Genomic DNA, 22,701 nt, shown 5'->3' with positions numbered 1-22,701 from the left:
AAGAAGAGATGACTCTCGGTTTGAGGAATCAAGGAAGACAACCTGAAGAAGGTGGCATTTTCAGTGGCCTTTGCAGGCTGCGTAGTATTTAAATACAAGACGGTTGGGGGGAAGAACCTGAGTAAAGAGCCTGACATCAGACTGTGTGTTCTCTGTGGAATGACGACTAGTCTAGTTTAACTTTCAGGGCTGAACTTGTCGGAGCTTAAAAAGAAGAATGCTAGGAATAACGACCAGAAAGGTAGTCGGGACCACATGTTGGCTTTGAATGCAGAAGCAGCCTTGATAGTATTTTTATCGGTGACTGGTGAACCCCCGGACTTTTGGGGTTAGGGTGGGTCAGTGTGCTTGGAACAGTGCCTTGGAAACAGAGTGTATAGAGGTGCGTGTGATGATTTGGGGGCGGGTGGTGATGGAAAGCAGCAGTGCTGTGTTCCGGTCTTGACATGTACAATAGAAGACAAGAAGGCCGCTGGTTAAGAAACTCCTGTGAAATTGTTTAATCTCATGATTCTCAAACTTATTTTACCATGGATTCACCTTTTTTTCTTTTTTTAAAAATAACACCTGAGGTACATGTTTTGGATTTTGCTGACTTAGTTCAATATTATACAAGGAATAATTTCCTAGTCAATGTTGGTTGGTTGGTTACTTGGTCAGTTACAGGATTGTGACTCATAAACTTGGATCACTAATTCTGAGGGCTGAAGGCATGTTTGATATTAGCTAGTCCATCCGCTCCTTGTGTGGAGGCTTGAAAGAGGGGAAGTGTGTGCCCATGTTTCCCAGGTCCAAAGGAAAGGGAGAGTGTCCTGTAGGTATCTTGACTTCCAGACCAATGTTCTCCTCGATTTTACTAAAATAATTTTAACCTTCCTTTGCTACATACAAAATAACAACAAATCCTGCTCTACAGTCCCTGCCAGGGTCCTCAAGGGTGGAGGCCCAAAGATGAATGAAGGCATGTGATAGACCAGACTCGTGCCCGCCCTTCTAACTGGATTCTTTTCCTCCTACCCATAGTCTCTTTGGTCTAAGCCATATGTGCGGCTTGTACAGTGTTTAGGAGGAGGTGTTCGCCTGATTGTCAGGGTGGATGGGTTCTTACTTACAGTTAACCTGTTAACTGTGTGATGCTGAGTAGGTCTCTCCTTGTTTGGGGCACAGATTTCTCATTCCTTCAGCCTTTAGAATTAGCGATCCCATTCTGTGATCTGCAATCCTGTAATTGATCAAGCAACCAACCAACATTTACTAAGAAGTTGTTATTTATGTAATACTGAACGAAGGCAGGAAAACCCAAAGTACGTATGAGGGAATCCGTGTGCCCAAGACCCCTGTCGGCGGCAACAACATGCATGTCCCATCATGTCTCGGGGATCTGGTAGTTAGATCCTAGCCCTTACTGAGAGAAGGACCACCTGTACAGTTCCCTCTGGGTCTGTTACCGTCCCACGCTCTGCCCCCCTCCCCCTCCCATTAGAAATCTCCAATGTTTTCGGTGGATTCCTGTGGACTTTTCTTTTTGTGTCAGACACCAGTGATTTGGTCTTTAAGGTAAACTGTGTCAGTTTGACGAACTTCAAACACAAACAAGCACAAGAACTTACACTAGATGGAAATTGTGGAGTAGAGCGGGGCTGTTCTTACCCCAAGAGTTTTGCTTTTCACGTAAAAGTGTGTGTTGTGTTGAGTGACTTCCTTTTCTGGAGTGATTTGAATTTGTTGCTGTGGTGGTGGCTTTGCATGGCAACTGCTGTTGCCACACATCTGGCATCTAATGAAATGGCTCCCAAAGCCCAGGGGTCCGCACAGAGCCTGGGTACTCCCCATCCTGCTTGTCCTGCCAAGGACGTGGGGAAACACTGGGCCGCAGGCGTGGTGGCTCTGCTGTGTTGATGAGGTTTGATTTGCAATAGCTGAGCTCCTGGGAGTATCATCAGGGCTCCTCCAAAAGTTAGCTGGGCTACTGGCGCTTCACACTGGCAAGTCCGTCTCCCCTTCCTGTGGAGGAGGCAAGTAAAAGGGGAGCATATCTGGAAAGAATCTTTTCAAATTTATCAGGGTATAGATGTCAGCACTGCTTGTTTGCTTGCTTGCTTGTTTAAACCCAAAATTACTAAATTGGAAATAGAGGTCAACCAAAATCCCACTGAATTTCTGAGTGGAGCAGGCCAGCATAGGGCCTGTTTATTAGGTATTTCATTTAAAATGGAAAGTTCCAGTTTGCAGTGGGGCCAAAAATCCCTAAAAGAAATCCTTACTGGAGGTGTATTATGGGTCACTGTATATTTGCTAGTTTATATCTTGGTGACTAAATTGGCAAATTTTTTATTTTTCCTGGTAAACATTCAGAAAGTTTTTTTCCTCTCTCCTTTTCCTCACAAAATCATATTTGTCATACGTGTATGAAGTAAACGACTGTTAAAACTGTCCACACATCTGCGATGATATGAAAATTAGTGGTGGCAAACAAAGATTTCCTTTCTTAGGTACCACAAGGCCTCAGATAAAGTTGACTTTATTCTAATATTACTCTCAAATTGTGACCAAGTGGAAACAAAATTGGTCAGGCCTTAGAGACCAATATGAATAGCACAACAAAAGGGTTATTCTTTGTGAAAAAATTTAGGTCCCTCTAACCCCCATAGGACTTAGAAAACGTAAAGTTTTCTCTCAAAGTAATGATTACTGTTGTTTATAAATTTAGATGGTATACAACGTTTATTAAAGCATGTAAAGGATTATACTTACTTTAATTCATAATGAGGAACAAAGTTATCACCTAACACAAAGCCTTTTTGGAAAGGGAATGAAAAACATCAAGATGTCAAATAAGATCAAAATGTGAATTCTAATTTGAGTGCCCGACTTTGAAAAATCTTTTGAGAACTGCACCTGTGTATTAAACTCATGATAAATTATGTGCAGAGACTTTGTGCTGATAATAATCATAATATTTTGAACATGCCATTTTTACTGTACTCTAAGAATAAGATTTACTTCCCAATCAACAATGCATTTTTATTTCTTTTAACTTTTGGGGCAAATATATGAATCATTAGCCCATAAATTTTCCTCATTCTTTGAAAAAAAATATAACATACCAAAAATATAATAAAAATGTAACAAGCAAGAAAAGTGAGTTTGGCATAGTTGTTCTAATGAACCCTACGTGTTAGATTATTCTCTTACAGGTATGGAGTCGAATACCCATAAATCCAAAAGACATTTCATGTTTTAAATTAAGTTTTGAGATGGCTTATGGTCAGTATTTTTTCCTCCTGTTACTTTATTGCAACTTTTAATTTCAAACTCTACCCTAAAGAGTTACTGAAGAAAATAGGAATTATGTGAGCTGACGGAGGTGTTAGCTAACTCTGTGCTGGTAAACGTTTTGCAATACATAAGTGTATCAGATCAACACGCTGTATACTTTAACCTTACATAATGTTATATGTCAGTTATATCTCAATAAAGCTGGGGGGACAAAGCGTTATTGTGCTAAAAAAAAACCCACGTTCGTGTAAAATGTCTCATGCTTGGCAGCTAACCTTACGCTCAGACCGCGTTCTGAGAATGGCAGCCAGCGTGTCACGTTGCCAAAAACTTTCCACTGGGAGTATTTTGCAAGGGGCCGGGAGGGCGGGAGGGGGGGGCGGGGGGGGGTAAGCCAGGGGCTGAGGTGGGGACATTTTTCCTGCTTGGTGACTACATCATTTCTCTTGCGTAGGTGAAGCTGCTCTCCGGGGAGAACCCAGGATGCAGACCATCCCTGTGGCGTCTGCCCTCACCAGTCACCGCACAGGCCCCCCACCCATCAGCCCCAGCAAGAGGAAGTTCAGTGTGGAGCAAGGGGACGATGACCTGGACTGTGAAAATGACCATGCTTCCAAGATAAGTCGCATCTTCAACCCCCATCTGTAAGTTCCCTCAGTCTGAAATGTGGGTGTTCTGATTTTGGATTGTGGGCTCAATGCCAGGGCCATGTTTCTCTAGCAAATTTGTGTCAGCGATGAAGTGAAAGGATGACTCGTGCTCATCTGCCAGGAGCGGGTATTAAACTGAGTTTAATAACGCGCAGAGAGACATATCGTGTCCCTTCCAGCTCACTTGTATGACCATGCGTGCGGTTTCCCCTTGGGCCTTAAGTTTCCCATAGCGCGTCTCAGGGTGGTCGTCTAAAGATGTTACCTTCCCTTACCAGTAACACTGATGGTTATTAGGAAAGTCAATCTTCGGTGAATGTTTTTATGTGCCTGGGACATGGAAGAAAAGGTTATCACCTGAGCAGACTTCTGTAAAATGTTTTGCTTAGGAGTCTAGAATTGTACATATACATGAAGAAGTATTAGTTCTCACCTTGTGTGTTCACGGTGTAAACTGGAGACCTCCCAAAGTGGGAATGATGGCTTTTTGTGTTTACGATAAGGTGCTGCTCATCACCTCTGATGTATGAGCCTGATGCAGTGGTTAGAGAACCAGACTTGGGGCCAGGAGAGCTGGGTGCTAGTCTCCACCTGCCGCCAACACTCTGTAATATCATCGTGACATGAGTTGCTGCACTTCTGGGCCTCAGTTTCCTTATTTGTGAAATGAAGGGGTTGAAATGAAAACTCTCTGAATCAATGCAACATGACCACGTTTGTATTTGGAAAACGGCTTGTTCACTATATTCTGGCTTCCCCTTTGCACTCTGTTCTAACACGGCCACGCCTCGCAAAGGGATTGGAATGCTTCTTCACATGTTTTCAGGACTTGGAGACACCCAGCCAGCTGCTCGGAGAATCTGCTCTGGCAATTGTGTAACCAGGCAGTCTGATCAGAGTCTGGGGTCTTGGCAGAGGCGGGAGGTAGCTCTCGTTATTGGAAGGAGTCTCTCTGTATCCAGGTGAAAAGGCCCCCTCCTTTCCCTCCTTCCCACTCATGGAGTAATGTTGTGGAATTATTCAAGATGCTCGGCTTCCCTGATTCTGATTTCTGAGGATGCTGCTGTTTCTGGCAGGAACATGAGGCGTGGAGAGTTCCCGTTTCCTCATTGGCCGAGGAAACCTTGCGCAGTTAGAGGTGGCTGATAACGCCAGCAGCCCTCTGCTGCCTCAGCGCCAGCAGTCCTCAGCATTCCACGCATTCCAGCTCGCTTGGACTGTTGTGTGCAGTCATAAGACACACTGACAGAGGTATTTATCCTCCAATAAATCACTGTAGTGTTAGTCAGAGGCTGAGCCTGCAGTCTGGAGCCCTGGAATTTGCTACAATCAGGAATCCAGCAACAAGGCCCTGCAAAAACAATGAGCTCTCGCAAACTGGTTGGCTCATAATTTAGATCCTGGGCGCTCAGCTATTTGGAGTTTATATTTTTGTTACTAGGAATTTCTTCTTCTCACACATCCCCTCTTCCCCAAACCCAAATAAGAGATGTGTGTATGTGCACACACACACGTGTGTTTTAAATTTTATTGTAAGGAAGGGGGAGGCAGTCCTGAGATACTATGTTCTGGGATTACACATGCCTTTTGTTTTAATCTGTAAGTCTGCCACTTACCAGCTGTGAGGCCCTGGACAATCAATTTATCTGGGCCCAACATCCTCCTTGGTAAAAATGGCAATAATAGTAGTTCGCGTGTAGAACTGTTGTGAGAATTAAGAGTTAAAATTTGCAAGGCGTTTGGCACAGTGCGATAGTTGATGGAGCTGTTACTTTTATTGTTGGTAGTAAGTCCATTGTTCAGATCCTGGTGATAGAGAATACGAATCCTGTTATGGGGAATTTTAGGTTTGAGAGGGTATGCGTTTTGTCAGAAATGATGGTTTCAGATCCCAGCTTCTTTATCTTTCAGTGGAAGTAATCATAGTTCCTTCTTCATAGGATGATTGTATGTGCTCAGTGTAGTGGCTGGCTTATAGTAACCATTCAGCTTTGGTTATTAATAATGTTATTAGACTATTAAAGCATTATAAATAATTATTAGAATGGTAAAGCATTCAGAAAATGATTTCATAACTCCTTGGGTGGTTACAAATATGACCTTGAAATACAGGTCTGTGATGACACTATAAAGTATAAATAATAGAATCGCTAGATTTCATGTGCGATTGACGTCATCATGCAATTGACGTCATCATGCAAAGTTTTAAGAAAATAGAGACAGCAGCACCCCAGTGGGCCAGACTCCCTGGACCTAAGGAGGAAAAGTTATCAGTGTGTGATCAGTTCCTTCTGGTGTCACTTGTTCCCCATGTGATATGATAGTTACTCATTGCGGTAACGTTACCATTATTTCTACTTATGTTTTGTAAACGCCAAATGACAGATTTCACAGGCAAACTGAAAAGATGCTGCATCTCTTCTTCATGGTATTGGGTACTTAGGAAGTACTGTTGTTTGATGTGATGGAATGTTTCCTATTTGAGGTGTAACATGTTCCTCCTTTTTATTTAATTTGTCTAGGAAGTTTTCTATAATAAATTGCAGATTATTTGGAAAAGAAATGGTCTAATATATTTGTTTAAGAAGATTACAAAATGATTTTTGCTCTTTATCTTTTTAGAACATGTTAATGTCGTGTAATGAAAATGTATTTTGCTTACTTTATCACTGAAGAAATCACAATAATTCTGGAGGAAGGAGTGTTGTTGAAAAACAGTTTTGACAGCTAGCTAAGAGGGTCTCAAAGATGTATGCTTTGGCTGCATTTCATTATAACCATCATGTTTAGATATTTTCCAGTAGAGAGATGGGAAGATTGAGTGGCTCTGAGCCAAAGTAGGCAGCTACAGAGAGTATGACTAAACTTCATCTGATTTTATTTGGGGAGGAAGAGGATAGAGAAGAGCGGTTTCCTTTGAATTCCCAGAACTTGGAAATGGAGAATTTCTGGGCTTGTTGTTCCAGCCCTTTATAAACCTGGGTCATTTGAACTCTTTAATTTTCTTGTTGATATGGTGACCCTGAGAAATATATTTTTTGGGTTTTGTTTGTTTCGTAAGGAAAGTGTTAAGAACATGAATGACTTATGTGGAAGTTGAAATTACTGTATCTGCTACTTAGAAAGAAAGTGGATTAAAATATGAAGTGAGGGAGAGTAGAGTGGGGTTCTCTCATGGACACGTCAAGAAGTAACTTGTGCTATGACCTTGGTATTGAAGTCTGATCTGGTAAAGAAGAGCTCTTCCTTTCCCCGTCTGTCTATTGTTCATAGGACTCGTCGATTTCTGTTTAATTCAGTGAGCTGTAGCTGTCCCTGATTTGGCAAGTAAAACCCCTTCAACTGGCTCTTGGTGTCCTTGTTCCATGCCTCCACTTTTTTTTTCTTTGAGCACTTTCTTATTTTCTGACATACAAGATGCTCGTCTTGTAATCTCCCTTCCCCAGCCGTGGAATCAGCCATTTCTCCAGGGTACCCTGGTTTCCTTTAGTGGGGAATTGTATTTCGAAGCCAAGATCTGCGTGCTAGGTGTGTTACGGTGGTGTCATTCCTCTAGGTTTGGGTTGTCTCATATGGTAGATACTAGCTACAGGTGGCAATTTACATTTAAAATTAAATTTAAAAATTCAGTTCCTCAGTTGCACTGGCCACATTTCAGGCTCATTAGCCACACGTGGGTAGTGGCTGCCCTATTGGACAGCACACATATAGGACGTTTCTACTATCACAGAGGGTTCAGTTGAGCAGCACTGTTTCTAGACCCTTCCAGTGGAAAGAGTGAGGAAACGATGTGTTCCTATTAACACTCGGATTCTAATCCGATTTCAGGGTTCTTCCTCTTCCTCCCCCCATTCCGTATTGGTTCCCAGTGGCATCAACACATTTACATATTGTTCAGTCCTACAGTCGACCTAAAATAGTTTCAGCATTGCTATGGAAATAGCAGTTTGAAAAACAAACTTACGAAAGAAGAGTTCAAGATTTGCCCATGGTTCTTTTTCACCCTATGCTGAGGGAATAACAAAGTGCTGACTTCAACAGTTACTTCTTCCGCTCCACACCTTTCAGTGGTGTTGTGTGAATTCACATATATATGGGTTCATTAATTTGTTTCCATTCAGTTGTAGATTTTATTTCCATCCTTGCTGACTTTTTGAATATGTAAAACATTAACAGGCTTCTGAAAGTCAAAACTATAATCATTTCACAGTATGTCTAAGTCATTATGCTGTAGAAATGACTTAACTTAAAAGTACCATTTATTAGCTCTCAAGAAAACTGAAAAAGTCAGAACTATGTTAAAAAGTACTCCAAGAGAAGTATTCCCTTCCTTGTGTCTTTTGTTCCCTGCCCCTGTAGGCAGTTACCCTTCTTATGGTTCTTTTTGTTACAGTAAGCATATATGTGGATGGCTTCTCATTTCTCCTCCTCTCTGACACACAAGGTAGCATACTTTATGTGCTTATTGAAGCTCTGGTGTTTTCATTCAACAGTATATTGTGGAAATCTTTTCCTGCCTGTTCCTCCTCGTTCACAGCTGCATAGCACTCCACTGCGTGATGTGCCCAAGTTCATTCAGCGGATCCCCTTTGTTTGGACATGTAGGTGATGCCCAGTGTTCTATAATACTAATAGTGCTGCAGTGGGTAATCTGGTGCATTTGTAATATTTTGTGTTTTTCGTAATAACAGTGTAAAATTTCTTGAAGACTAACGATTAGCGTAGTATAACAGCATGCTAAATTCATATTGGTTTTGAGACTTACTCTAGGCTGCTTGTCTGGTAGAACCTAGTCTGAAAGAGTCATGCGGTCTAAGATGACTCGGAAACACAGCAGTTGTTAGCTTCGTGTGTGCGTGAAGGTTTGCAGTTGAGCGGTGCAGTGAAGCTTCTTCCTCAGTCACCTAAGAGGAATGGATCAAATACTGAGCTTTTACTATATACTGGCCCTGTGCCGGACACTTTAAATATATTATCTCATTGAACCCTCACAATAAATGTGTCCCTTTAAGATGGTGTGTGTGTGTGTGTGTGTGTGTGTGTGTAAAAGCTCTATTTACAGAAGTTGAAATGAAGGCTGTGAGAAGAAAATGTGTCTGAAGTGGTGGCGCTGGGGTTAACCCTGCTGTGTGGCACTAAAACCAATGATCGTTTGATTATGCCGTAGCTCTGTCTTGTCCGAGCTGGGATTACATGCACTTAAAGATGGACATCATGTATTTAGGATGCCACTTGACCAACGCAGGGTTCCACACATGGCAGATGCCAAATAATTTCTGTGTTGAATTGAATTGCACCCACTGTCCAGAGAATGTGCTCTTTGGAGCTCGTGTTCCAGTTGGGGAAGGCATCCTCTTTCTGAGGATGTCCGTGTGCAGAGTGGTTGCCCCTGGCCTCGGAACAGGGCAGAATCCATACGCTCACACCGGGAGCAAAGCGTGGCCAGCAGCCTGTGCTGTACCCAGCTGCTGAATGAGGAAGGGCCCAGGGAAGGAACGTGTGGCCTCCTCCGGCCGGTGGTCCTCCTGTGAAATGCTGTCCTGGTGTGAAATGTGTCCACTGTTGTTTTCTTTGTTTCTGTGGCCATGCCTTTGAAGTTTTTGCTCCAGTCTGGTGTAGCCAATTCGGGGTTATCCTTGAGTGCATTATCCAGTCTCGGAGCTTCTGTTCTCTTTGCTCCTCCACTTTGGCGTCTTCCTTCTCTCTCCTTGGCGATCTTCTTCCCTACACCCTTTATTCTTAGTCTTTTTTCCCCCCTTGGCCCTAGTCACTTCACTCTTTCCTCTATGAAGGTGAGTAAAAAAAGAGGGAAAACAGACAAACTCAAAACCAGTGATTCTTTCAGCTCGACAAAAGATTGGCTAGAGGAAGAAGCCTTTAAAGTCAAGTGCTGGGCGTATGATAGAAACTCAGTACAAAAAATGGACTGATTATGGCTAACAGGGCTTTGGGAGTTTTCCTCTGCGTTTTATTCTTTGCAGTGGAGTTGATTGTATAAATGGTACCTCAGAGGTGCTGCAGTGTGTAGTTCGTGCTATCCCTGCATAACCCTTGCATATGATCACACTCCCTTTGGTGACTCTGTTTCTTGTATCTCTTTGGTACCTTTGGTTTGGACATACAAGTCCATGAAAGTGGAGGAAGTAATCCCTCATTTTAAATTGAAACTAGACCCAGAGGAAATGGAAAAGTTGGGGTTATTTTAGTACCTTGACCTTCCTGGCACTGGTGAGGGGCTCTGTAAGGTAAACATTACGTGTTTGTAGACTGAACTTTATGTTACTGTTACGTTCATGTCTACATAAGCCTTAGAGCAGGTAATCTTTTCATCGCTGAGAATGGTGATGGGTCAGGATTCCCAGCTTCCAGAGAATCATGGCAGCCACTGTGTCAGGACTTAACTAAGAACAGCGACTGTTTATTGAGCCTTGATGTCTGTGTACCAAGCACTGCTTTATGGGCATGGTCACATCGCATCCTCATAACCCTGTCATATGTGGATACTGTTGTTACCCTGTTTTACAGATGGTAAAACTGAGGCTCAGAGTGGTTCTGGAACTTGCTCAAGGTCACACAGCTAGCTAGTAGGTAATGGAGCCGGGAATCCAAACCCAGACTGTGTTCCTAGAGCCAGCGCTCTGAGCAACCATGTTTCGTTTATATCAATAGTGTACGACTGCAGCAGCTATGAATCGTTTGATATAGGACCTTAACATCTTGTAGTTTTGGGCGATCTATTTAAGCACTCTTAAAACATAGTTCACAGTTGCTGTGGAGCTGAGAGGTGGCGACTGTTTTAGCATGCAGCGGCAAGGATGGCGTGGCAGCATAAGGCGATGAGGTCGTCGGTGCTTAAGAGTGCTACTGCACTAGGAAGCCAGTGCAGTGATGGTTCCCTTCAGAGACCGTGAAAGGAAGAGCTGTTTAGTTCCCCGTAAGAGGCTTGAAATGGTGTCTCTGTACAGGAGAGAACCCTGCGAGAAGAAACAAGGTTTTCCTTTAGGCTCAGGAAAGTGCTTTTTAATAGTGTGCTAGTTCTTGTTGAAAATATCTGACTGACCCCATTTTAAGTTAGTGCACAGTCTGGCAGTAACCTTAGTCTATAAGGTTCAAACTGGCATTTCTGAAAATTTGCTTTAAGTATATGAACACACATCTTTTTTTTTTTTTTTTGGTTCCCCCCCATTTCATAAATCAAACACTCTTGAACTACATCCCTCAGACGATGTGCCTTTTCTCTCTTTTTCTCCCACATCCTTCCTGGCATCACCGAAACTTGGGAAGTTTTAGGCCTGAAATTCTCTGTTCTTTTGTACTTTCACACAGTCTCATAAGTACTCCCTCAAGTGTTCTGGGAATTGAAGAGAATATTTTATAGCTTTAATTTTAGTTATCCTAAATGACTAACTCATAAACTGAGATATTGTTAAATAGGGATCTTTAAAAAAACCCCCCCCAATGTATAGCAAGTATGTGTATTTGTTTGAAAAAAAATGCATTAGAAGGGAATGTGGATCTTTAATAAATGTTTCACATCCGAGAGGTGTAATCTAAGAACTGTTTCATGTGAGGTTGACTCTGCCCCTCACGCTGTCGCTGGAGCTGTGGGTCAGCCTGAGCGGAGCTGGAAATGAAGCTGGTTTTTTATGGCTGCTCCCATGTGACCTTCAAGGCGCATCTGTGTGTGACATGCAAGTGTTTTGCTAATGAAGTGTGGTACCTTTAAATAAAGGTCACAGGCCTGACCTGTGTTGTGTGGGTTTCTTGTTTGTCAGGCTAGAGGCATTTTCTCATTTTCACAGTTCATCCGAAAACAAAGAACTCCTTATCCGAGCAGGGAGCTGTGCTCTTGAGAGCTGACATCAGCCTTTTCCCAGCAGGCACCACTTCTGCCTTAAGAGTCTTTGCTGAGAACTGGAAAGGCAGATAACCATCCTGCTACTGGCATTTTTGTGGCCAAATAACACAGAATGAAGAAATGCTGTGAGTGCCAGGAGTCAAAAACGCCGAACAGAAAGGACTGTCATCGTTTTACTTCTTGTCTATGTTGGGCACCTCAGTGGTGCTCACCCCTAACACAAAGGTCATAAAAGTGGGACAAGAACCTTGAAAAAAGAGTACTTTTTCCCTAGAGAAGAATTAAAGAACATTTGGGATATATCAGAGAGCTTTCATTAGCACGTGTAAAGTCGCTTTTTAAAACGACACATTGAAATCGAAAAAAGGAGTGGTTTTAGATTTATGGATTAAGTCAAAAGCATTTGTTCAAAAGTTGACAACACAGGATTTGGCTGTTTCCCTCTCCCGCCCTGATTCTCGGAGCAGTTCAGCTCTTTTTAGAGTGCTATTTTCTTGAAGAAGCTTCTGCTTGGTGAACACAAATGGCAGCTATTTTTATACATAGTTAGAGGATTAACCGTGATGTGGCTTTGTGACCACGCAGGCCTGCAATACAAAGCCCGTCTGTTCTGAACGTCTGTAGAGTGCTGTTACTTTAGTAGATTTGACTGAGGACCAGAAAGAGGAACGCTGAGAAATGTGCCTGTGTGCGAGTGCTGGTGGTTCTTTTATTTTCCTCTAGGATCTCACTTGTAAATCGATCATTTGCCTGTGCTGCATGCAGCTGGAACAAAGTGAGGTAGTTTACAAGCCCTGTGTTCTGTCTAGTATTGTTTTTATTTAATAAATGCTAGTACTTAGTCTCTGACTTCTTTGCTAAATCTTTGGGTGTGCTCATTCATTCATTCATTCATTCATTCTCTCTCTCTCTCTCTCTCCCCATTTTGAAGTATCTTCACAGATTGCCTGCACAGCATAATTAGAGAACTTAATGTTGCAGTAATGTTCTGGGTCTGGCAGTAGCTTGAAACCTTGCCAAACAAGGGATCTGAATTCTGGATCCAAGCCTTCATAGCCCCGACAGAAATGAAATGTACTGCAGAATAGAAGGAAACAAATTTTGTTACCATACTCTCCTCTAAATTATCTCACGTCATGCCTTCCCTTCCTTGAACAGACCTAAGAAATACAACTATTGGACCCACATAGAAACCAGCTCCAGAAACTGGGTCAAAGCCACGTGGAAGAAACAAACCCACTCTTACTAGGTCAGGTCACTTTAGATGCAAGTCTGAGAGCTGAAAGCTCTTTGCTTCCCTAAATTTGGCTTTGTCCTTGAACCCATCAAATGGTTACGGAGTTTTCTAACTCTTGAGGAGTGATTTTCTTGGCTACACGACACCCCTCGGGGATTCAAAGCACCACAGCCCATAGATTGTCTTAGAACATTCTTGCCTCGAGATCCTTGAAGGAAAAAGAGTGCTCTCTGGTCAAATTTGGGAGGGCCCCAACCTGGTCTTTGGGTCTGCTCGTGCACGTTAGCACAGTTCAGGCTTCAAGAAGTCCAGTGTACAGAAACACTGGTTAGCCCAGGGTTTCTCAAATGTAACTGGCCATGGAATCCTTTGTCCTTATTAGAAATATTCCAGGGAGCATACTTGCCTAACAAAATAGAATTTTATTTGGTTTCAAAATCCTACTATAAATGTTCAGACTCCCAAAGCTTGGTGCTTCCCAGCTTAACTATTGTAATGACATGCTTGTGTAATTCCTTGATTTGGGATTACTGGGTGCCATCTTTCGTGCCTGGGGCTTTCAGAGAATTTCACTGAGGCCAGAGACACTGAGGGAGCTGGAGAGCCTGTCCTCTCTCGGCCTTGTGTCCCCTTCTTCCAGTCCTACTTCTCTCCTTCCCTCCAAGCTGTTTCCTGAGAGCCGATCCTCTCCACTTCCATAGCCACTCTCCAGTCCAGCGCTGTGATCCCTACAAACAATTTTAATGGACGCCCTCTCCCTCATTCACCGGTGACCTACAGATCCGGGGAAACCTGCAATTCTTTATCTTATGTGACTTCCTCTTCCTTGTAAGTCTCTTTCCCCTTGGTTTCCATGGCCCTTTTCTTGCCGTCTTTGACTTTCCTCCACTTCTGTGGCCATTCCACGTAGGATCTTTCAGAGTCGTCATTATTGCCATTCTTCAGAGCTCCGGCCTTCTCACTGTACACACTCTACTAGTGAAGTCACATGCCCACTTCTGGCTCGGAGGCTCCCACATCTTGATGTCTGGCTGAGACCTAACCTTCACACGCACGTAGAGCTTGTCTGCCTTGTAGGTGTTGTATGCGCACCTCAGTCAGTGCTGCTTTGCTGGAACTGATTTTCATTGCGCTGTTCTTCTTCCATCACTTTCCCAAGTCTGTCCCCCATGATGGGGGACAGCTATCGCTTGCCCTGGAAGTCAGCTGTTCCCTTCTTCCATTTTATCTCCCAGATCGAATCCATTGCCACCTGCCGTGGAGTCCGTCTGCCAAGTGTTTTCCGCGTAGGAACTGGCCAAGGCTATAGCTTCGACCTCCATTTCCACGGCAGCGCCCTCCTGGTCTTGGCACTTTGGTGCCAGAAGGTTTCTGAAGTTATACTCTTTGCTTGGAATTCTTCCAGGGCTCCCAGTCAGCTCCAGGAACCCCTGGACAGACGGCTGTCTAAAGGAGCTTCTGCCCGGGTGCCCTGCCTTGCTGATGTGAGCCCGTGGGTCCCCTCCTGTGCTTGTCCTCTTTCCTTGCCTCTCCTCTTGGCAAATGGTGATTCCTTCTGCTTTGAGATGATCCCTTCTTTGTATAAAATGATGATACTTTGGTGTAATCATGTGCCCACCTGTCTTTCCCACTCCCCAGACTGCAAATCCCCCCAGGCCATGGGCTGAGTCTTAACTCGTGTCTGTCGCACAAACACTATTCCCTTTGGCTGGGAAAGATGATAAGAATTGCTTTCAAATATGTAATCAACTCTGAGTGGCACCACTTCTTATACTCTGATTTTCCCCCTGTAGCCTTGGTGTTTACTTCAGGGAACATGCTGGAACAGAGAGAGTCCCACCAGCGGGACCTCCACTGCCTTCCTTCTCCACCCCTAGTATCCCCCCCCCCCAAACAAGTGCAAATTCCTGGTATCTGGTCAAATGCACAGTTTACAAGCTGAATCACTAGCCCGACTGATGATGCTTTTTTGGATCAAACAGTTTTATCCCAGTGTTGACTCTGAGTATAAGTCTTCGGAGTTTCTTTGTATGAATGAAATTTTTCCCCTTCTCCTCTGTTTATATTTCTTCTTGTGCATCTTGCTCCGCTCCCATCGTGAACATAGGTAAGGTTTATGGAAGTGAGAAATTCAATTTAGTTGTGTTCACCTCACAGGTCATGTAGATGGCCAGATATTCCTTCTGGGTGGAAGTCGACCGAAAGAATAGATTGTTCATACTAGAAAAGCATGCAAGCTCTCTGCCCAAGTGTTTACAACTTCCGATGTTTTTCAAATCTACCTAAAAAGTTCTCCAAGCCAAAGTGTTTTTCAACTATTTTCTAATAGATGTATTGTGTTTATTTTATTTGTGTGTGGTAACTTTGGGCTCGCGTTGCTAATAGCCCTACTTCCTGTATTCTGGTAATGACACTGCATCATTTTGTGTTAGGCTGCAGCTTTAGAGCAAGTTGTATTAAATGATTGAAACACAGACACCCAGTGTTCTCTAGAAGTGTGTGTGACATGGATATGTCTTGAAAATGGAGACACTGTTGAAAGGGCCTGATGGTCACGAAGCTGCGCAATTAGCAGGTCTTTCCTGATAGCCTGTTTGGAAGACATGGCCAAGTGTATTTTGGGCTGTGTCTCTGGGTCCTTCTTGACTACAAGATAAAATTCCAGGACTTGGGTGATCTGTCCTAAATGCCCTTTCCCAGTATTATTTCTTAGTAGATGGCCTCCTTGGACTACTGATTGTCTAAAGACTCCTTACCCATGGAGAAATTTAAAATGAATTTACTTAAATGTCTGCTTCACCTTTTAGCAAGCTACATAGAGTGTAAGAAGGAAATCTCACAGTTCAGGGAGGATTGTCCAACCTGTCTTGTGACTTTCAGTTTGAGGCTAATATTTGAAACCAACGTTTTCGTTGCCCATGGCATCGTAATCTGTATGGCATGCCCCTCTGTATGGCATCCTGACAGCCCTGTGTCAGCGCTTTGAGAAGACTCTTCAAGGGCGCCAACATCCCACACTGCCTGTTCGTTAAGTGAGATATTTCTAAACATTCCATCCAAATTTGGTGATAATTTGACCCTCCGTCGTTTTCTCCCTCCCAATTTTTTAGTTTGTAAAAAGTTCAGAAACATTGACCAACTCGTATAATGAGCACCCTGTATCGTTCACTAGATTCCCAGTTGTTAATATTCTGCCTCACTTGCCTTTTCTTTTGTGTGTTGTAGGCAACGATATGATCATATATACGTCATATAAACATACATTTTTTTTCCGCATTCAATAATGCCCTTCCTAGATGTTTTCTTTTCAATTCAGGATTCAGTTAGGAACCACACATTGCGTTTGGTTGTAGTGTCTTTTAGTGATCTTTAACCTAGAAGAGTTATTCCCACTTTGCAGGGGTGGGTGGTAGTGGTGTTTTTGGTGGGTAAGGGAAGGGGGCATCCAGACAGGGACTGCCCTGGAGTGTAGGCCCTTGTGAGATCTCCCTTTGAAACGCCAGTTGGACCAGTGGCGGGGTCAACACCGGAACACCGGAAGGGATGACGTTGTGTATGATGATAAAAAAATGAACTATTCAGATATGTGTGTGGTTGTTATGTAGTAGGAAGTGTGAGTTCTGAAAAAGGGGCAAGGGGAAGGGAGAGAGAAGTGTTGAAAGAGGAGGGAAAGGATTGGGAGCACAAGATGGCTGAGATGCATGGAACAAGTTAAAATTTTTATGCCCGCTCTAAGATAACTTAAATTACCATTTCGTAATTTTGTATTACTGCCTCAAAGGCTCATTTCTATTTCTAGCCAACAATTCCAACAGTTTTACTTAAAAAAAAAAAGAAAAGAAAATCCAGTACCTTCACTTTTTCATGACACAGTGGTGTATTCCCTGTTCCTTTTCTCTGTGAACCTACAAAATCCAATACAAACCCTAGTAGATTGGATTCTTGTAAGAGCCCCAGTTTTTTAGAATAATTCATCTGAAGTTCGGGTTAAGTTTCTTGACTGAAAACTGGTGGCATTTGTGTGTGTGTTGGGGGGGGGTCCTTCTGATTTTCAGCAGCACATGTGATATCTAATAAACACAATCTCAGAATTTGTAAGACTTGATGTTAGTAGCTCTTTAAGGGTGCTGTGATTGTTGACGGGTGGACAGTTGACTCTTAAACGACACAGGTGTGAACTGTGTGGGTTCACTTATACACAGATTTTTTTTTTCAATAACTATATTGGGAAGTTTTTTGGAGATTTGCCACAATTTGAAAAAGCTCTCCAATGAACCATGTAGCCTTGAAATACTGAAAAAATGGATAAAAAGGTGAGGTATGTCACAAATGCATACACTGTACATGCGTGTTTTATTTTCCTTTTGATTTTCTTAATAACATTTGCTTTTCTCTAGCTTTATTGTAAATACAGTATATATAATACATATAACATACAAAATGTGTTCATTGACTGTATGTTATCGGTGAGGCTTCCTGCCAACAATAGGCTAGTAGGCTATTAGTAGTTAAGTTTTGGGGGCATCATAAGTTTTACACGGATTTTCTACTGCGCGGGGGTGAGGGGAGCGGATTGGCACCCCTAATGCTTATGTTATTCAAGGGTCACCTCTATATGCAGAGCCTAGAAAGGTGACAGTGGTTCTCATGGTCCCTGAGGGGTAGCAGAGTGGTTGACAGTGGTGTCCCCAGCCCAGCCTCTTGGCCCCAGTGCTGGGAGAGGACAGGTGAGCTCTGGAGCACAGAGCTCCTTCCACCTCCTGTGGCAGAGGCCCCCGGGGCTGCGTCCTTTTTTCCCTTTTCAGGGATTGGTCATTTAACTCTTCATTTCCAAGACATGGAGAAGGTATCGTTCCCGTCAGCCCCCACTTCCTTTTTCAGCTAGCTGGCCTTGTTTTATGTTGCTTGTAACCAAGAGCGCTTGTTAACAAATACAGGTAGTATTTGGGCTGTGGCAGTGTTTCGCTACCACTTGCAGAACTTCTGCGATTATCACTGTGTTTCCATCCTGTCCATATCTCATATTTCCCATTTTTCTAGAAGTGGAATTTCTGGGTTAGAGGGCGCCCTGTTTTGCTTCACCGAGGTCTGCCGGTTTGGTGTATCTAGAAGCGCTGCTGATTTCCTTTCCTACTAGCAACTATGCGTGTCTCATCCTACATCATCACAAAGGTGACTGTCATCATGTGTTTAATTTTTGCAAGTTTCGTAGGGGAATCACCGTGTAGTGACTTGCACCCTTTTCCTTTTCTCTGGTAGGGACCGTGAACGATCTTTTCACATGCTTATTGGTCATTTGGATTTCTTTTTTTGTTGTTTTTGTGACTGTTTATGTGTTTTTTTTTAATTGCAGTATTCATCTTTTTTCTATTGATATGTTACAACTCTTAATATTAAGGATCCTCCAGCAGATGTGTTAGGAAAATACCCAGTTTCCCAATTTATTTGCTGGTATATTACTTCGTGAGTTCATTTATCCAATATTTCCCAAGTGCCTACTTTGTTGGTGGTGTTGGGGGGCCGGAGGTGAAGGAGTCAGCCTTGGTTAGGGGAAGGATCTTAGCTGTACCTGAGGAAGTTCAAGGTGGGATGATGTGTGGGCAGAGCAGCGGGTTGCCCTTGCTTTGGCCACCATCCGCGTCCCGGTGAGGAACAGGGGCACTGCCATCTTCATGACAAAATAGGATTGCGGCCGTTTCCTGCCTTGTCTGCTTTTTCTCCCTCTTCCAGCTCAGGGACATCCCCTCCCCCCCACTATCTCACTGAGCACCGAGCACCTTGAGTGGTTAGAAAGCTTTTCGTATTTGTTTTAATAGTCCCTTGTTGGGTACCATAAGCAAGCTCTGAAATCAAAAGTTTAAATTGTTTTTATTTAACCATTTTACCAGATGTTTCCTGTGGTTTGACAGATGTACCGTTTACTCGAAAGTTAAACTCCTGAGATTTTGAATGTTATGGACACTGTTGCCATAGACAGTGATTCCGTCAGGGCAGGATTTGGACGGCAGCTTTCACATCATTTTTTGGGTTGAAAATGTGTTTTTCCCCAGGACAGAAATGCTTGTCTTCATACTCTGCTTTTATCTTCTTGGTTACAACTCTGATCTCTGGTTTAGAAAGACTGTAACTGGTTGACCGGAGTTTATTCCAGTGAGCACCACCGTGCCTCAGTGGATATTACGTTCTGAACGCAGCTGGACTCAGGTACATCTCGGTTTTGTTTGCAAAACTCTGCTAGGATGAAAAGAACTCAGGTAAAACTTGGATTTGGGCTGAAAATCGGACTGCTGCTTCACTTCTGAGGGCTAGTTAACACTGGGGTATGGTGAAGAAAGCTGCAGACGTGGCCGTTTTTTTGCACCCACCTACAGCTTGTCAAGACCAACCAAGGATCCCTTTAGTGACTTGGCCTGCCCCAGGCCTGCAGTCAGCGTTTCTCTGCAGCCCAAGAGTCCAAAGAGAAAAGAGCCTCTCATCCAGGATTCTGCTGGTGGGAGGAAAGCAGGAGGAAGTTGCTTCCTACAAAACACAAGTGAGACTGTAGTTGTGGCTGCAGCGGAGGAAAAAAACCAGGGATTTTTGACATTCCTTCTCCGAAGGGTCAGCTGCAAGAGTGCTGTGGGCTTGCATGCATTGTTCTGTCGGAGCTGCTCCCTTCTCCAGCAACCTTCCTCTCCTGTGTTTCGTTTAGCCTTATTTTAGAGTTTTATAAAAGCCGTATGTTATGGAAGATGGAGAAACAAAGAAAGAGGAAATCGCGTACTGTAATTCTGACAGCAGATCCATTTTCTCACAAAATGCAACTGTAATGATGCATGTAACATTTTGGCAAGACACCCTCTGTAAATAAACCCTCCCAGGAGTTGCTAACCTATCCCAGGACCCAAAGGAAACTTTTCTTGTGGCTTGGGGGCAGGCAGGCCCCTTACCTTGCAAGTCTCCTTTCGGCTGGGGACTTTTATTCTGGCAGGCATTCTGCCTATCCCGTTTGTGCCGGGGACTGCCTGCCAAGTTTGTGAGGCCCCAGGCTTTTTTGTGGGAGGACGCTGGGCTGTCTTCATGCTCTTTGGCAATGATTAAAGTGAGGTTAGTACCAAAAACCCTTTCATTTTATTCCCTTATCCTTGCTTTTTCAAACCAGATGGCAACCCTGTATTTTCAGCTGTAATTAATTTAAACTGTGAGGCAGCAAGTGCTGGGAGAGGTAGAGTTGATTTTGCTCAGAAGGGACAGCAGTGATTTTCCTTCTCATCCCTCACCCCTCACTAAATGGCACCTTGTCCCAATCACATCCATGTCATGTACAGTTTCTTCTGAGGGGACGGGAAGGAGAGAGAAGGCTGTTAATGGGGCTGCAGGGCTGGCCGCTGATTACACGTGTGAGCGGGAAGGGTTAATGCACACTAGTAATTGTTTCCTTAATGGGTTGGAAGTAACCAAGTCTCAGGTGATGGCTGACATGTTATGGCCAGGCTGGGCTATCATGTGACTCCTCTAAACAATGGCGCATAGTTTGAGTGGCTGCTGATTTGGGGAGTACAGGGTGCTTTTTCTTCCCACTCAGTTCAACTGCCAGGATCGCCTCCAAAAGGGGGTATGTTTTCGGTTTAACATTTATTCTTAAAGAAAATTACAAGGGAAATAAAAGCACTTGGCCACAATTGAAGTCTGGAGGTTTTGACCTCAGCTATTTGACCACTTCCCTCGATGGAAATTTTACTTGAGTCCCTACTCTGTAAGTTGCCTTAGTGCACAGGATCCTGTAGAGATTGAGCGATCCGTCACATTTAATAGAAAAATAAATGTTTTTGTTTAATCTCTCAGTGACTTGTAAAGTAACTCCACAGAGCAGTCACTCCTCCCACCCTTTTCTCCCCTCTTTGCGCTGAAATGAAGCTTAGGTTAAAATGGAGAGTGAAGTAATTGACTCCTTGAGAGCCGGTGTCCAGTACCCTCACCTGCCTGCACAGATAGGCGCAGCGGGGTTTTAGTTTCGTCATTTGAGAAACACATTTTTCTGGGCAGTACGGAGGAGTTGCAGGTTGAAGATCTGTTGACGATAATATATGTGCAGAGCACTTTGTGAAACTGTACGCTAATGTTATGTACAATTGGTAGTTATTACTACGTATTATTAGCATTAACCATTCTTGGATGACTTGAAGTAATTTTGAAAGGCCCATGGTGAGAAATGAGAACCACAGATATTGGGCTTGTGCGTTTCCACAGTGCTCACTTTTGGTTGCAGCCTCGTTGACTGTGTGTGCTTACATTTGCTGAATTTAGTGAACTGGGGGATGGATGTTCTTTGTTTATTTAATTTTTATGTCAGATGTTTACATAATTCACAAGCATGTCTCTCATGAACCACTTGGACTGTGTCTACAAAGGCTTGCATTTTGTTGTTGTGTTGTGGGCCAGACCCATCCTTTTGCAACCTTTTTATTTTGCTCTAGTAGGGAGGGACAAACAGATAGTGAAAAATGCATCCTGTAGTTCTAACCTCTTTTACTACCAACGATGTGTCAAAACTTCTAAGGATTGAAAAGTAAACAGAATTACCATATGGTCTAGCAAGTCCACTTCTGGGTATAGACCCAAAAGAATTGAAAGCAGGATCTCTAGGAGATATTTGTACACTCGTGTTCACAGCAGCGTTATTCACAAATGCCAAAAAGCTGGAAACAACCCAAGTGTCCATCACTGGATGAATAGATAAACAAAATGTGGTCTATACATACAGTGGAATATTATTCAGCCTTGAAAAGGAACAAAATTCTGACACAGGCTACAGCATGGACAAACCTTGAAAACATTATGCTAAGTGAAATGTTCTAGTCACAAAAGGACAAATGTGTATGATTACACTTATATGAGGAATCAAATTCATAGACGTAGAATGGTGGTTGCCAGGGGCTGGGGGTGGAGGGAGGGAGAAAGGGACTTAGTTTTAATGGGGACACAGTTTCAGATTGGGAAGATGAAAAAGTTCTGGAGGAAGATGGTGGTGATGGTTGCACAGCAATGGGAATATAGTTAATGCCACCAAATGGTATAGTTAAAAATGGCCAAAAAGGTAAGTTCTGTGTGGATTTTACCACAGTAAAAAAGATAAAATACCCTCTAAGGACTAATGAGTAACTTTATTTAGTTCAACTGAATAAACAATAATGAGTCTATTATGTGTTAAGCCTTTGTATTCCGTGCTCAGCTGGGATGAATGATGCACAAGGAGGGTGTGAGCAGTTTGGAGGACAGAAGTTCTGTTTTCTGAGGACGTGATAGGAAGTGTCTGATAATACAGTTGCAGTGTGATGACTCTTGAGAGGGGGGTAATTGTAATTTAAAGGGTAGTTAGGAGTCACCGTTACCATCTGGTTTTGGAAGGCCGTCCTCACACATGAACAGGAAAGTGTATGTCCCGTGGGGTGTTGGGGGGTGGCAGTCCTGGATTTCGTAAAGGCATATTTAGAATCATCAACTCGCGTTTGGGGGAAATGCCATTTCCGTGCTGAATGGAACCATCAGGTTCCCCTAGGTTCCTTTTCTCCCTCCTTTTCAGGGTTCCGGCGTTTGGATTGAATGTGTTTTAATAGCCAGGGCACTGCTTTTCAATGATAGAGATACTACAGTAAAGCTAAGCAGACAGCTCAGGGAATGTCGGTTCTTAATTCTGT

At 43.3% G+C, this 22,701-nt stretch overlaps 1 protein-coding gene across 5 annotated transcripts in view; it reads left to right on the top strand.

The window, feature by feature from the left end:
- VGLL4 (vestigial like family member 4) overlaps positions 1-22,701 on the top strand; it is a 141,038-nt gene that overhangs the window by 97,114 nt on the left and 21,223 nt on the right. For all 5 annotated transcript variants that reach the window (XM_081072650.1, XM_081072651.1, XM_081072649.1 and 2 more), the window contains one exon: positions 3,734-3,923. In XM_081072650.1, coding sequence (XP_080928776.1) covers positions 3,734-3,923 — 190 coding nt within the window. The remainder of the gene's footprint in view (positions 1-3,733; positions 3,924-22,701) is intronic.

Source organism: Rhinolophus hipposideros (genome assembly GCF_964194185.1).
Source record: "Rhinolophus hipposideros genome assembly, chromosome: 14".
In the NCBI taxonomy this organism is placed as follows: domain Eukaryota; kingdom Metazoa; phylum Chordata; class Mammalia; order Chiroptera; family Rhinolophidae; genus Rhinolophus; species Rhinolophus hipposideros.
This window is presented reverse-complemented; position numbering and strand designations above follow the sequence as displayed.